The sequence below is a fragment of the Pongo pygmaeus genome, chromosome 20 (assembly GCF_028885625.2).
Source record: "Pongo pygmaeus isolate AG05252 chromosome 20, NHGRI_mPonPyg2-v2.0_pri, whole genome shotgun sequence".
Lineage (NCBI taxonomy): Eukaryota > Metazoa > Chordata > Mammalia > Primates > Hominidae > Pongo > Pongo pygmaeus.
In genome coordinates, this window is record NC_072393.2 from 34,985,593 (window position 1) to 35,000,848 (window position 15,256).

Sequence of the window (15,256 nt, forward strand, 5' to 3'; positions counted from 1 at the left end):
GCAAGGTGAGGAGAGAGACAAGAAACTGAGAGGCACCGAGACTGTGTAGGGGCTGGGCTCCCAGCACTTTGGGAGGCCAAGGCGAGAGGATTGCTTGAGCTCGTGGGTTTGAGACCAGCCTGAGCAACATAGCAAGACCCTATCCCTACCTGCCACCCCCCACCCCCTGCCACAATAAAAAATACAAGTCTTGAGGGAGAAAAGACAGAGGAGCTGTGGAGGGGAGGCCTGAGGTCTGAGGGTGGGGGGTCAGGGTCAGGTCCTGTGGAGCCTGTAGCCTAGGACAGGGAGTGTGGATTTGATCCTTATGGGAAACAACTGGAAGGCTTTTTGTTTCTTTTTCTGTAGAAATGGGGTCTCACTGTTACCCAGGCTGGTCTCGAACACCCCAAGGGATCAGCCATCTTGGCCTCCCACAATGCTGGGATTAAAGGCGTGAGCCACCGCGCCAGGCCTCAACTGGAAGGCTTTAAGTGAGAGATGGGGTGCAAGGGAATCCCAGGGTCAGAAAGGTCTTCAGAGCGCCAGGAAGGGCTTGCGGGGGAGGGGCGCGTATGGAAGGGGCGCATGGAAGGAACTCACAGATTCCTTGAATGAATGAATGAACGACCCAATGCACTGATGGATGAATGGAATAGCAGCCAGGAATAGCGGCCAGGAATAGCAGCCGGCCCCCAGGGAGCCCCAGACCCCGCGGCCTGAAGCCTTGCTTCTAGGCCAAGGCACAGGCGCGGTGACCTTGGGGATGTCCCCGCCCAGGACTCATGGCCCGGAACCCGGCGTCCCGGGGGCGGGGAGGGCGTGCCTGGCGGGACAGCGCGCGCGGTGAAACGGCGGGCGGCGCACCTCGCGTAGGCCCCCCACACATTCCCCCCGGCTCAGCCCTGCCGGGACCCGAACCCGCGCCGCCCGCCGTGTTTACATTCCACCCGCGCCAGCCACGCGGCTTTTTGCCGCTCCAGCGCCGCTCGGTCCCGCCCCCGGCGCCCGCGGCCCGCCCCTCGCCGCCGCGCGCCAGACTTCTCCCGCGTCCCGCCCGCCGCCCCGCCCCGCGTCCCGCGCCCCGCGCCCCGCGCCCGGCCCTCGGCGCGCAGGCCCTGTCACTTGGCCCCGCCCCGCCCGCCGGCCCCGCCCCTGATTCCCCGTCCCTGCGCCTCGCTGGCCGGCGCCGTGGAGGGGCGGGCCCGGGGGCGGGGAGAGGGACGGGGCGGGACGGGCTCTGGGTCCCGCGCGGCCGCTGAGGGGCTGGGAGCCGCGGCGGGGCGGCGCGAGGGCGGGCCGGGGCCGGTTCCGCGCGCAGGGATTTTAAATGTCCCGCTCTGAGCCGGGCGCAGGAGCAGCCGGCGCGGCCGCCAGCGCGGTGTAGGGGGCAGGCGCGGATCCCGCCACCGCCGCGCGCTCGGCCCGCCGACTCCCGCCGCCGCCGCCGCCGCCGCCGCCGCCTGCCGGGACTGGAGCGCACCGCCCGCCGCGGACAAGACCCTGGTGAGGCTACTGCCGCGGGCTGCGGACAGGGACTCCTGGGGCCCAGACCGCGCCGGGGAGCTGGGTGGGGGCGGGGTGCGGCCGGGTCGCGGGTCCCCGGGCGGCGGCGCGGGGCGCCCCGGGAGGGTGCTGGGAGCGCGGCGGAGTGGGGCGGTGGGGACACTGAGGCAGCCCGGGCCCCGGGAGGCGACGGGCCGGTGAGGGCGGCGGGGGCGGCGGGACCCTGGGTCGGGGGTCGGCGGGGGCGCGGGTCGCGGGTGACAGGCCACCCCGCCATCGGCCATCTTCCTGGCCCGCCCGGCTGCCCGCGCGCGAGGGGGGAGGGGTGCTGGGCCCACGGCCTGACCCCGCCGCCGCTTCACCCCGCGCCGCCCCGCAGGCCTCAGGCCGGAGCAGCCCCATCATGCCGAGGGAGCGCAGGGAGCGGTGAGTGCCCGCGCCGCGGGGCCGGACGGGACAGGACGGGACGGGACGGGTGGCGTGGGGGAGGGGCGGCCGCGGGTGCTCACCCGGCCCGGTGCCACCCGGGTCCACAGGGATGCGAAGGAGCGGGACACCATGAAGGAGGACGGCGGCGCGGAGTTCTCGGCTCGCTCCAGGAAGAGGAAGGCAAACGTGGCCGTTGTGAGTACAAAAGAGACAGGTTGGGGAGCATCCCCCCCATCTCACCTGGGTACCCGACTTGGCTCTGCCTACGGGGGCGGGGGTCCCTTGGGCAGGAACGGAGCTCATAACCTGATCAGCTTTCTGTTCTTCTCTCTGTTTTTGTCTTGTTTGGTGTGTTTCCTTGGGGTCATGGGGGTGGCTTCATGTTAGTTTTTGCAGGATCCAGATGAAGAAATGGCCAAAATCGACAGGACGGCGAGGGACCAGTGTGGGAGCCAGGTAGGTCCGCCCGGGATTGGGCCTCTGTGGAGGTCCTTCTCCCTGTGGGTCACATGGGGTTTCATGCTGTCTTGTCTCTCGCTGGAGACACTCCGGTGAGAGTGAACTTCTCTAATGCAGCCACAGCCCATATGGCCCAGCACTGTACCTGTCAGTGGGCACTGGCCTCTGCCAGTCCTGGGATTCCAGGAAGCTTGGTGTTCTGAGATTACAGATATGTGCCTAGCCTAGAAGAACCAGAATGGACATCACATTATTCTAGAAGTCCTCCCCTTCTACCCAGGAGGAAACTGAGACTCAGTTAGAGGAAGAAAGTAACCCAGAGTCCTGTGCCATCCAGGGGCAAAGTTGGGCCCTCGGCCTTGTCTGTAAAAGCTGGTGAACTGGGGGAGGGTTCCTGGGTGTTTATAAGCAACAACTTTCCCCCTATCTACACCTATTTTTCTTGTCATGGTGTTTAAGGACCTCCTCCGTCTTCTGTAGGTCAGGTTTCAAATTCTTCTCCTCTTTCTGGCCCTGGAAATTCTTCTAGCCCCTCCAGCAATTACCTGCATTGATCCCCAGCTCAGCCTGACCTCAGCAAGAGTATCAGTGGAACATTCAGTGTAATGATAGGTAGTGTCTCAATATGTTTTTTTTTTTGACTGCTTTTCTTTTCTCTCCTTAAGGAGTTCCTGCCAAATTTCCTGCATGCAGTGTGATAATCATTATAATATCAGAAGTTTCTTGCAGGAAAAGCTTGTACTATCTCTTTACTTTCAGAAATGGCTGGAGACTGTAGTTATGTCTCCAGTGGGGGAAGCAGCCTATCTCTAAACTAGCTGGTCAGGCCTTCTGACTCTATCACAGATAAATGCTGAACAGAAACAGTGTTCGACCTGAGTGCAGGGATCCCAGTTAGGTTAGCAGAGGAGCCCCTCACTTTGCAGAGCAGCAGCCAGGGTAGTTCGTCTGGAATCGTGAAGGGTTTCAACGCAGTGGGCCGTGTTCTAAATAGCAGTTGTCACTGCATGTAAGGTCCCCCAAAATAAGCATTTCTGAGGAGGGTCCACTGACTATTGAAGAAAGGGTTGCTGATTTCCTTTTTCATTCAAAGAAATCATTTCAGAGAAGGAAATGAGATGGCATATCCCAAGTTTTTTTTTTCTTCCCTTAAAGTACATTCAAATCAAGCAAGTTGATTTTTTAGGTATTATAAAATGAATTCTGACTTTGTGAAATTCAGGATTGTTTATTTTCCCAGCTGTGTTTTGAATAGAAAAGAAACTTCCAGCTGAAGATGAAGCAGGGCCGTCCCTGTTGCATTCTTGGAGTTTTAGAAGCATGTCTGTTCTCAAGGATAGCCTGAGCAGTGAGGAGGGTGGCTCCTGGGACGGATTGTGGCTCTGTCCCCTGGCCACAGCGTGTGGATAGCTGTGCTGCCGGAATAGCCGTACCATTTCCCACTAGAAGGCATTTTCGTGGTTATCCAGAGATTAATGGCAACAGATTTCTATACATTTTGTAGAGTAGATAGCTTAAACATTAGCTGTCTATGTATGGAGCAGTATCTTTGTTATTTCTTTGTGGGGATTCATGAAACTAGAACTTGGGGGTACAACAGAACCTTTTTCCCTGTTCACATACAGAACTTTTCTCTGGAGTTATCATAGTTCCCCCCAGTACAACAGTCTTGAGCTACTTGGAGCCATTGTGCTAAACTCTTGTGTGACTGCTTCATCGAGACCACGTGGAAGCTTTTTAATTTTCATCTTAGGCTGTTCTTAATGAAAAGAATACCCTTTTTTCTAAGATCTACTTAACACGTCCATTTTGTTGTTTAATTTTTTTGCACGAGACTCAGTCTTTCTATTGAAGTGGAATCCTGGACTGTTACTTTTCAGAAAATAATCCTACGTAAGGAAAAAAGTGGTATGAGGAGCTGGAGTGGTTAGGAATCCCATTGGTCTCTTATTGTTATCTCATTCCTTCCTAAATAAAGTCAGACGGATCTTGCTTTGAAACTTGGTGTACACTCAAGTTAAGGACATAGACTTAATTATTCTACCTCATCCACTGGTCCCTAAAAAGGCCAACTTTGGAAACCATTTGTCTGCTAATGGTTCACCTAGTTTGGGAACTGCTGCTGGACTCATCTATGTCCAAAGGCCTGCTCTCAGATGTGCCAGCCATCTGGCTGTAGAGGGTGGCACCCAGCATTATCCCTTCAAGACTAGAATTCATTCTTCCTGAATGAAGAACAACTTACAGCGGTTGTAATGTGACCCTTTTTGAGTTAAGGAAATGCCACCCGCACATGGTACTAGAACTGAAAGGAAGCAGCCTTGCTCGCACAGCTGTTGGCAGGAGCTGTCATGGATAATTTGCATGCCCAATTCTTTGTACATTGGGTGGGGAAGAGCTTTATCTGGCTTTGCTCTTCTAACTGAAAGTGCTTGGGCTTCCTCTGAAGGCGGCCAATGTGCTGTGGTCGCCACTATGTGCTGTGTCTTCGAGGTAGCACTTAGAGCCCGAGTTTCCACGTTCATTTATAGTGACCCCAGTTGTCTATTTTGTTCTTGAGTCAATGTTAATGGTCTCTGCTTTTTTTTTTTTTTTTTTTTTTTGAGGTGGGGACAGAGTCTCGCTCTGTCACCCAGGCTGGAGTGCAATGGCGCGATCTCGGCTCCCTGCAACCTCCGCCTCCCGGGTTCAAGTGATTCTCCTGCTTCAGCCTCCTGAGTAGTTGGGATTACAGGTGCCTACTAACCACACCCGGCTAATTTTTGTATTTTTAGTAGAGACGGGGTTTCACCAGGTTGGCCAGGCTGGTGGTCTCTGCTTTAAAAAAAAAAAATGCCAGGTGCGGTGGCTCAGGCTTGTAATCCCAGCACTTTCGGAAGACAAGGCAGAAGGATGGCTTGAGTCCAGGAGTTCGAGACCAGCCTGGACAACATGGCAAAACCCCATCTCTACAAAAAAATACAAAAATTAGCTGGGCGTGCTCGTGCATGCCTATAGTCCTAGCTGCTCAGGAGGCTGAGGCAGGAGGATCGCTTGACCCCAGGAGGCAGAGGTTGCAGTGAGCTGAGATCGCACCACGGCACTCCAGCCTGGGCAACAGAGGGAGACCTGTCTCAAAAAAAAAAAAAAGCCAAGTCTCAGACTTTCATATGGCTTCCATGCTAGTAGGATTGTTACCTGCCTAATATCTTCAGCAAAGTTACTATTTTATAACTTTAAAAATCAAACAGACTTCTTAGAGTAGGAATAGCTTTAAAAATGAAAATATTCTAAATGGACTTTAGTGTTTTTCAGATATTGAAAATTGAATACATATCTGAAACCTTTAAAAGAAAAGCATAGTGCTTTGGTTTATAATAGTTCCTTACTTTATCAGGTATTTGAATTACCCTGCAAGACTCAGGAGATTCAGAGGTCTAGTGTCTAGGCTAGCTTCCTGTAGACTTCATAGTATGACCTGTGACCTGTGACCATCACTTGATTTGGTTTTAACTAGGTGGATGTTCATTCTGTTTGTTTCGAGTTAAGGAAAAGAAAAAGTCCTTTATTATTTAACATATTTGGCTAGTCCTGCAACAAAAAGAAAATGTCACATTTGATGAGTTTTTGTTTTAAACTGAGGGGACTTTAATACATATGGCAGCCAATTTACATTTTTGATCTTTTTTTGTTTATTATACTTTAAGTTTTAGGGTACATGTGCACAACGTGCAGGTTAGTTACATATGTATATATGTGCCATGTTGGTGTGCTGCACCCATTAACTCATCATTTAACCTTAGGTATATCTCCTAATGCTGTCCCTCCCCCCTCCCCCCCATTTTTGATCTTTTATACTAATGAATGTGAAGTGCTTATGTAAATATTTTTATTGACAATTCTGTTTTACTTTTAAGAAATTGTAGTAGATGCATTGTACTCATTAAAAAAATCTTTGAGTTGTGACAAAAAATATCATAATGTATCTTTTTGGAAGCACTTTCAGAAGTCATGCCTAGTATCTTACTGAGTGGCAAGTGAGTTTGTAATGTTTTTGGGTAACGTAAGAGCTGTTTGCATCTTATCTCACCTCTCCTGTGTATTTTTCATTTACAGCCTTGGGACAATAATGCAGTCTGTGCAGACCCCTGCTCCCTGATCCCCACACCTGACAAAGAAGATGATGAGCGGGTTTACCCAAACTCAACGTGCAAGTCTCGGATTATTGCACCATCCAGAGGCTCCCCACTGCCTGTACTGAGGTCAGTGCCGACTCTGCCACGTGGCTTCCAGGTCTCTTACTCCATGCTCCCCTTTATCCCTCATAGCATGGACGCATTCTTACCCCTTTGTGGGCCTCATTTTTGTTGTGTGTTTTGTTGTAGCTGGGCAAATAGAGAGGAAGTCTGGAAAATCATGTTAAACAAGGAAAAGACATACTTAAGGGATCAGCACTTTCTTGAGCAACACCCTCTTCTGCAGCCAAAAATGCGAGCAATTCTTCTGGATTGGTTAATGGAGGTGAGCTTGAGTCTTCCTGTTCGCTTCATGAAAGCACTGAGCATTTCCAGCATTTTTGTGTATTAGGACCTCTGTGTGGTTTATTCCCATGACACGTTCTCCATCTCTGAAGCTATATGGTATATTTACTGCGGTGGTCTTTCTGTTTTGCTTGTATTCTTAGCAAGAATTTCTGAAATCTTTTTATCCTTCAGATGTTTTAAAATTGGCATCTAATTTTTTCCATCCAAGTTTAAATAATTGTTAAGGTTGTATTTTCCAGTAAATTGTAACTGTTAACATTTGAGCTTTGTTCATTATGTTCATTAAATTGCTTTTTATTTATTTATTTTTTTTTGAGATGGGAGTCTTGCTTTGTCACCCAGGCTGGAGTGCAGTGGCACAATCTCGGCTTACTGCAAGCTCTGCCTCACGGGTTCAAGTGACTCTCCTGGCCTCAGCCTCCTGAGTAGCTGGGATTACAGGCGCACGCCATCACGCCCAGTATTGTTTTTTCTTTTTTAGACGGAGTCTTGCTCTGTCACCCAGGCTAGAGTGCAGTGGCGCGATCTCGGCTTACTGCAAGCTCCTCCTCCTGGGTTCATGCCATTCTCCTGCCTCAGCCTCCCGAGTAGCTGGGACTACAGGTGCCCGCCACCACGTCTGGCTAATTTTTTGTATTTTTAGTAGAGATGGGATTTCACTGTGTTAGCCAGGATGGTCTCGATCTCCTGACCTTGTGGTTTGCCCGCCTCGGCCTCCCAAAGTGCTGGGATTACAGGCATGAGCCACCGCACCTAGCCTAATTTTTGTATTTTTAGAAGAAACGGGGTTTCACCATGTTGGCCAGGCTGGTCTTGAACTCCTGACCTCGTGATCCACCCACCTCGGCCTCCCAGAGTGCTGGGATTACAGGTGTGAGCCACCATGCCCAGCTAAATTGCTTTTAAATGTATCCGCTGGGATGCATATATCACCTCTTTGATAGCTACTGTCATAAATTGTAAACATATATGGATAAGCTTATCTTAAACAGGTCTGACATTGCTCCTTTTTAACTTCTTAGAATCTATTCCCTTTTCCACCATTCCCATTTATTCTAATAAAATATATTGTTCAAATCCTGGCTGGGCACAGTGGCTCATGTCTGTAATCCCACACTTTGGAAGGCCAAGGCAGAAGAATCCCTTGAGCCCAGGAGTTAGAGACTAGCCTGGGCAACACAGTGAGACCCCATGTCTTTTTTTTTTTTTGAGATGGAGTTTCGCTCTTGTTGCCCAGGCTGGCGTGCAATGGTGTGATCTTGGCTCACCACAACCTCTGCCTCCCGGGTTCAAGCGATTTTCTTGCCTCAGGCTCCCGAGTAGCTGGGATTACAGGCATACGCCACCACGCGTGGCTAATTTTGTATTTTTAGTAGAGACGGGGTTTCTCCATGTTGGTCAGGCTGGTCTTGAACTCCCGACCTCAGGTGATCTGCCCGCCTTGGCCTCCCAAAGTGCTGGGATTACAGGCGTGAGCCACTGCGCTTGGCCCTTGAGACCCCATTTCAACAAAAAATAAAAAATTGTCAGGGTATAGTGGCTCAGGCTTGTAGTCACAACTACTGAGGAGGCTGAAGTGGGAGGATTGCTTGAGCCTGGGAGTTGGAGCTTGCAGTGAGCTGCGATATCACCACTGCACTCCAGCCTAGGTGACCATGAGACTCTGTCTCAATTTTTTTTTTAAGCATATTTTTAAAGCTATTTGGACCATTGGAGTGGCTTCTGTGTTTTGAGACAGAGTTGCTCTGTCACCCAAGCTGGAGTGTAGTGGTGCAGTCACGGCTCACTGCAGGCTCCAATTCCTGGGCTCAAGCAGTCCTCCCACCTCAGCCTCCCCAGTCGTTGGGACTACAGGCATGAGCCACTATGCCCTGCCAATTTTTTATTTTTTGTTGAGATGGGGTCTTGCTACGTTGCCCCGGCTGGTCTCCAACTCCTGGGATCAAGAGATCCCCGTGCCTTGGCCTCCCAAAGTGCTGGGATTGCAGGTGTGAGCTACAGCATCCAACTCAAATCTTTTCTTGGTCCACACTATTTTATTTCTCTTTAACAGTTAATCAAAAGAACAAGTATAACAACATTTGATAGATAATGGTTAAACATAAAAGATGAGATTTTATTGGTAGTATATCTCTTACTGGGATGAACTGCGGTAGCTTATAGTTTCTTGATTAAGGGAAGCTTCCTAGACAACCTTGTAAGACTTGAATGGATGAGAAGTGGCTTTTCTTCTGAAGTGGAAGAACATCTCAGGCAGACCTGCTTCATGAAAACATGTAGAAGTTGAGTGTGTAACTACAGAAGTACCCTTCATCCTCGGGGGTACATCCCAAGACCCGCAGGAGATGCCTGAAGCCACAGATAGTACTGAGCTCTAGATATGCCATGCTTTTAATCCTCTACTTTCATGTTTTCACTTAAAGAAAGCACTTCACGGCTTCTCTTTGGCATTTCCAAATAGCCAGCATCACTACTCTTGCCCTGTGGGGCCATTATTCAGTAAAATAAGGGCTGCTTGCTTGAACACCAGCACTGCTGTGCTGTGACAGTCCATCTGATAACCTGTGTGCTAGTGAGTGACTAACAGGCAGGTGGCCTACTCCACGGGGTTGTGCGGGCAAGGGGATGATTCACATCCTAGGCAGGTGAGGGTGGGACAGGCCAGAAGGGCCCCTCATTTAAAACCTATCAGTTGTTAGGCTGGGCACAGTGGCTCATCCCTATAATCCCAGCACTTTGGGAGGCCAAAGCAGGCAGATCACTTGAGGCCAGGAGTTCAAGACCAGCCTGGCCAACGTGGTGAAACACCATTTCTACTAAAAATACAAAAATTAGCTGGGCATGGTGGCGGGTGCTGGTAATTCCAGCTACTCGGGAGGCTGAAGCAAGAGAATCGCTTGAGCCTGGGAGGTGGAGGTTGCAGTGAACCAAGATCACAACACTACATTCCAGCCTGGGTGACAGAATAAGACACCTCAAAAAAAAAAAAAAAGAAAAAAAGAAAACAAAATCTATCAATTGTTGAGTTCAGGAACTTTGCATTTTATATTGTCCTTCACCAAAGTCATTACAAGTTTTTTTTTTCCCCTCCCTCAAGTAAAACTTACTTGTTCTAAAACTTACTAAATATGTTTTCAGGTGTGTGAGGTCTATAAACTTCACAGGGAGACCTTTTACTTGGCACAAGATTTCTTTGACCGGTATATGGCGACACAAGAAAATGTTGTAAAAACTCTTCTACAGCTTATTGGTATTTCATCTTTATTTATTGCAGCCAAACTTGAGGTAAATAATTTTCAAATATTTGTTCTATAATGTGTGTTATTTCTCGAGCTCCACTGGGATTGGGGGAAGAGGTTGGCGCTTTGCCTATAGCACTCATCCTAAATTTTTCTAATTTGCTACCCTGTAAAGTTAAGACACATGCCAAACAGAAAAAAAGGCTGGAAAGTGACCAGGAAGAGAAAAGTAGTGAGGGTATGGAAGACCTAGGTTCATGTAGTTACACTGAGCAAAAAAAAAAAAATGAACTTTGAACTAAGATAATAATTTTGGGCCCGGGGTGGTGGCTCAAGCCTTTAATCCCAGCACTTTGGGAGGCCAAGGCAGCTGGGTCACTTGAGGCCAGTAGTTTGAGACATGGTGAAACACCATTTGTACTAAAAATACAAAGATTAGCCAGGCATGGTGGCGTGTGCCTGTAATCCCAGCTATTCGGGAGGCTGAGGCAAGAGAATTGCTGGAGCCCAGGAGGCAAAGATTGCAGTGAGTCGAGATCCCACCGCTGTACTCCACCCTGGGCAACAGAGGGAAATTCTGTCTAAAAAAAAAAAGAAAAAAGAAAAGATTAAAAATTTGTGTATGATTATCAAAGGGTGTATGGGCCCAACTTTCAAATGTGTTAAAGGTACTGAAAAGGGGATATTTCAAGAGTACCCACAATGAGTCAAAGTTCCATCCATTTATTTAAGGGTGGGTGGGAGTTGTGTGTGTGTGTTTTTTTTTTTTTTTTTTTTTTTTACAACCATTGGAGTGGCTTCTGTGTTAATCCCATCAGTGTGCCCTCTCTCTTTCCATGCCAGGGTGCTGAGAAGTCATTTTGGATGCATTATAAATTGAGACTGTTAGAGATTGGCTTTGGTGCTAGTGCCATCTTTTATTTCCTTTCAGGAAATCTATCCTCCAAAGTTGCACCAGTTTGCGTATGTGACAGATGGAGCTTGTTCAGGAGATGAAATTCTCACCATGGAATTAATGATTATGAAGGTGGGTTCCAGTGAATTTTCCAGCCATTTTTTAAATGCGTACGGCAGATCTTTTCCACCTGAAGTGTGAGGTGCTTCTGGGAGGTGTTCTCCAGCTGGACACATTGTGGCATGGAATATGGCTGCATTTTGAACTTTTCTCAATCATCGGTCTCTTTTCTCTCTGTTTTCCTTTAGGCCCTTAAGTGGCGTTTAAGTCCCCTGACTATTGTGTCCTGGCTGAATGTATACATGCAGGTTGCATATCTAAATGACTTACATGAAGTGCTACTGCCGCAGTATCCCCAGCAAATCTTTATACAGATTGCAGAGGTAAGTGGCTCCATCACGTCCGTGGGGCCACCTTCCCTGCAGCTGGAGTGAGGAACTCTAGAAGAGGCGTTGGTGGCATCCATCTCAGCGTTCTTTTCTTCTCCATAGCTGTTGGATCTCTGTGTCCTGGATGTTGACTGCCTTGAATTTCCTTATGGTATACTTGCTGCTTCGGCTTTGTATCATTTCTCGTCATCTGAATTGATGCAAAAGGTTTCAGGTAAGTTGGCTTTCCAGTGCATGCACAAACAAGGTGTACTAAACTTACATCCAGTTGTCAGCCTCAGATTAAGCCCACGACGTCTTCACCGCAGGGTATCAGTGGTGCGACATAGAGAACTGTGTCAAGTGGATGGTTCCATTTGCCATGGTTATAAGGGAGATGGGGAGCTCAAAACTGAAGCACTTCAGGGGCGTCGCTGATGAAGATGCACACAACATACAGACCCACAGAGACAGCTTGGATTTGCTGGTCAGTGCTGCTCCTTCTTTCAGTCCTTCTTGGCCAAATTCTTAAAACTGCCTAAATAGGCCAGCCCCAGTGGTTCAGGCCTGTAAACCCAGCACTTTGGGAGACCGAGGTGGGCCGATCACTTGAGGCCAGGAGTTCAAGACCAGCCTGGCCAACATGGTGAAACCTTGTCTCTACTAAAAATAAAAAAATGAGCTGGGTATGGTGGTGGGTGCCTGTAGTCCCAGCTACTCGAGAGGCTGAGGCAGGAGAATCGTTTGAACCTGGGAGGCGGAGGTTGCAGTGCATTGAGATCACGCCACTGCACTCCAGCCTGGGCGACAGAGTGAAACTATGTCTCAAAAAAAAAAAAACTGCCTAAATAACCTGTTCACTTTTCTTCAGGCAGGCCCCAGATATCCTTGAAAAACTCCATTTTAATTAATTGAACAAGAAAAATCCTGGCAAATTGATGCTGTATCTCACTATCATATAGACTACAGAGTTTTAAAGTGCTCTTTGATATTTTTTTTTCTTTCACTCATCTCCATAGAAAAAGACATAGTGGCCAGACACAGTGGCTTTTGGAGGCCAAGGCAGAAGGACTGCTTGAGCCCAAAAGTTTGAGACTAGCCTGGGCAACACAGGGAGACCCCGTCCCTAAAAAATTTAAAAACTAGCCAGGCCGGGTGGCACATGTCTGTAGTCCCAGCACTTTGGGAGGCCGAGGCGGGCAGATCGCCTGAGGTCAGGAGTTCAAGACCAGCCAGGCCAAAATGGCGAAACCCTGTCTCTATGAAAAATACAAAAATTAGCTAGGCATGGTGGCGGGTGCCTATAATCTCAGCTATTCTACTCGGGAGGCTGAGGCAGGAGAATCGGTTGAACCCTGGGAGTGGAAGTTGCAATAAGCCGAGATCCCACCACTGTACTACAGTCTAGATGACAAAGCAAGACTCCATCTTGAGAAAAAAAAATTTTTTAATTAAAAAAGAAAAATCCTATGGCAATTGAAGCCCAAGGATATGTTCTACTCTAACGTGTTGTCCCTTTTATTCTTACCAACAGGACAAAGCCCGAGCAAAGAAAGTCATGTTGTCTGAACAAAATAGGGCTTCTCCTCTCCCCAGTGGGCTCCTCACCCCGCCACAGAGCGGTAAGAAGCAGAGCAGCGGGCCGGAAATGGCGTGACCACCCCATCTTTCTCCACCAAAGACAGTTGCGCGCCTGCTCCACGTTCTCTTCTGTCTGTTGCAGCGGAGGCGTGCGTTTGCTTTTACAGATATCTGAATGGAAGAGTGTTTCTTCCACAACAGAAGTATTTCTGTGGATGGCATCAAACAGGGCAAAGTGTTTTTTATTGAATGCTTATAGGTTTTTTTAAATAAGTGGGTCAAGTACACCAGCCACCTCCAGACACCAGTGTGTGCTCCCGATGCTGCTATGGAAGGTGCTACTTGACCTGAGGGACTCACACAACAACAAAAGCTTGAAGCTGTGGAGGGCCACGGTGGCGTGGCTCTCCCCACAGGTGTTCCGGGCTGCGTTGTACCAAGTGGAGCAGGTGGTTGCGGGCAAGCAATGCGCAGAGCCCACAGCCAGCTGGGCAGGGGGCTGCCCTCTCCACATTATCAGTTGACAGTGTACAATGCCTTTGATGAACTGTTTTGTAAGTGCTGCTATATCTATCCGTTTTTTAATAAAGATAATACTGTCTTTGAGACAGCTGGTTTTATGAGCTGTGTCTGGTAACTTAAGGTAGCAGTCAGCCTTAATTGTGGCTATATCAAGTTCTGTTTTTTGACTTCATACTTCTCATACTTCTTGACGCTCAAGTCTTTCTTTTTTTTTTTTTTGAGACAGGGACAGGGTCTCGCTCTGTCACCAAGGCTGGAGTGCAGGGGCACAATCTTGGCTCACTGCAGCCTCTGCCTCCCGGGTTTAAGCGGTTCTCCTGCCTCAGCCTCCTAAGTAGCTGGGACTACAGGTGTGTGCCACCACACCCAGCTAATTTTTGTATTTTTAGTGGAGATGGGGTTTCGCCATGTTGGCCAGGCTGGTCTCAAACTCCTGACCTCAGGTGATCCGCCCATCTCAGCCTTCCAAAGCTGGGATTACAGGTGTGAGCCACCGCACCCAGCCTTGAGGCTTAACTCTTTTGGTCAAATAAGTTTTTCAATGTATTTGATGGAAAGAAAACTTTAGAAGTGGGCTTCAGGTGCAGCCTGTCTGCCTCCTGGTGCCCCCTGAGCTGGAAGTGAGGAGTCCACCTGGTATTTGTCTCACCATGCCCTGCACTGGTGGCTGCTCACACCAGGTTTATTGGCCAACAGTGGCAGTAGTGGTGAGGTAATGTCCACACCGAAGAGAATTCCTAGGTGTAACTTCCTTCCTAGAGCTGGTTAAAGGCCATAAGGAATCTGTAATTAGCATGATTTAATGCTTTTTTTTTTTTTGCCCTTACCGAAATCTTAGCCTAAAGAATAAGTGAATTTTTATTTGGAGAACTTTTAACATAGTAGCCTAAAACTGCTTTTAAGAAGAAAATGCGGCCGGGCGCGGTGGCTCACACCTGTAATCCTAGCACTTTGGGAGGTCAAGGCGGGCAGATCACAAGGTCAGGAGGTCGAAACCATCCTGGCTAACACGGTGAAACTCCGTCTCTACTAAAAATAGAAAAATTAGCCAGGCATGGTGGCGGGTGCCTGTAGTCCCGGCTACTCAGGAGGCTGAGGCAGGAGAATGGTGTGAACCTGGGAGGCGGAGCTTGCAGTGAGCCGAGATCGCATCACCACTCCAGCCTGGGCAACAGAGTGAGACTCCGTCTCAAAAAAAAGGAAAGGAAGAAAATGCGGCTGGGCGTGTGGCTCACGCCTGTAATCCTAGCACTTTGGGAGGCTGAGTTGGGCAGATCACTTGAGGTCAGGAGTTGGAGACCAGCCTGCCCAACATGGTGAAACCCCATCTGTAGTAAAAATACAAAAATTAAGGCTGAGCATGGTGGTTCACGCCTGTAATCCCAGCACTTTGGGAGGCCGAGGTGGGCGGATCACCTGAGGTTGGGAGTACAAAACAAGCCTGACCAACATGGAGAAACCCCATTTCTACTAAAAATACAAAAAAAATTAGCCAGGTGTGGTGGCACATGCCTATAATCCTAGCTACTCGTGAGGCTGAGGCAGGAGAATCGCTTGAATCCAGGAGGCAGAGGTTGCAGTGAGCTGAGATCGCATCATTGCACTCCAGTCTGGGCAACAAGAGCAAAACTCCATCTCAAAAAAAAAAAAAATGCGAAGTAGAGTTATATGTCAGCTGCGTGCATGATGCAGCCT

General features: G+C 49.2%; 1 protein-coding gene across 4 annotated transcripts; it reads left to right on the forward strand.

Annotated features, from left to right (window-relative positions):
• The first annotated feature begins 1,251 nt into the window (after positions 1–1,251).
• On the forward strand, positions 1,252–13,645 carry CCNE1 (cyclin E1). 4 transcript variants are annotated; one of them, XM_063657375.1, is made up of 12 exons: positions 1,252–1,485; positions 1,865–1,911; positions 2,022–2,109; positions 2,311–2,370; positions 6,469–6,614; positions 6,738–6,873; positions 10,035–10,181; positions 11,067–11,162; positions 11,339–11,473; positions 11,582–11,693; positions 11,788–11,945; positions 12,993–13,645. In XM_063657375.1, exons 2-12 carry the CDS (start codon positions 1,889–1,891, stop codon positions 13,113–13,115), a joined length of 1,224 nt encoding a protein of 407 aa, XP_063513445.1. In that variant the 5' UTR covers positions 1,252–1,485; positions 1,865–1,888; the 3' UTR covers positions 13,116–13,645. The 4 variants fall into 4 exon arrangements, with proteins under 4 accessions (XP_063513445.1, XP_054322015.1, XP_054322017.1 ...); XM_054466040.2 differs by having other exon boundaries at positions 1,253–1,485; positions 2,302–2,370; XM_054466042.2 differs by lacking the exon at positions 11,339–11,473 and having other exon boundaries at positions 1,253–1,485; positions 2,302–2,370.
• Positions 13,646–15,256: the final 1,611 nt, after the last annotated feature.

Bases quoted from the DNA above. Each gene is read 5' to 3' on its own strand.
- CCNE1 (XM_054466040.2), top strand. From the start codon at position 1,889: ATGCCGAGGGAGCGCAGGGAGCG. The intron at 2,371-6,468 runs GTAGGTCCGCCC...TTTCATTTACAG, and splicing joins GGGACCAGTGTGGGAGCCAG to CCTTGGGACAATAATGCAGT. The intron at 6,874-10,034 runs GTGAGCTTGAGT...ATATGTTTTCAG, and splicing joins TTCTGGATTGGTTAATGGAG to GTGTGTGAGGTCTATAAACT.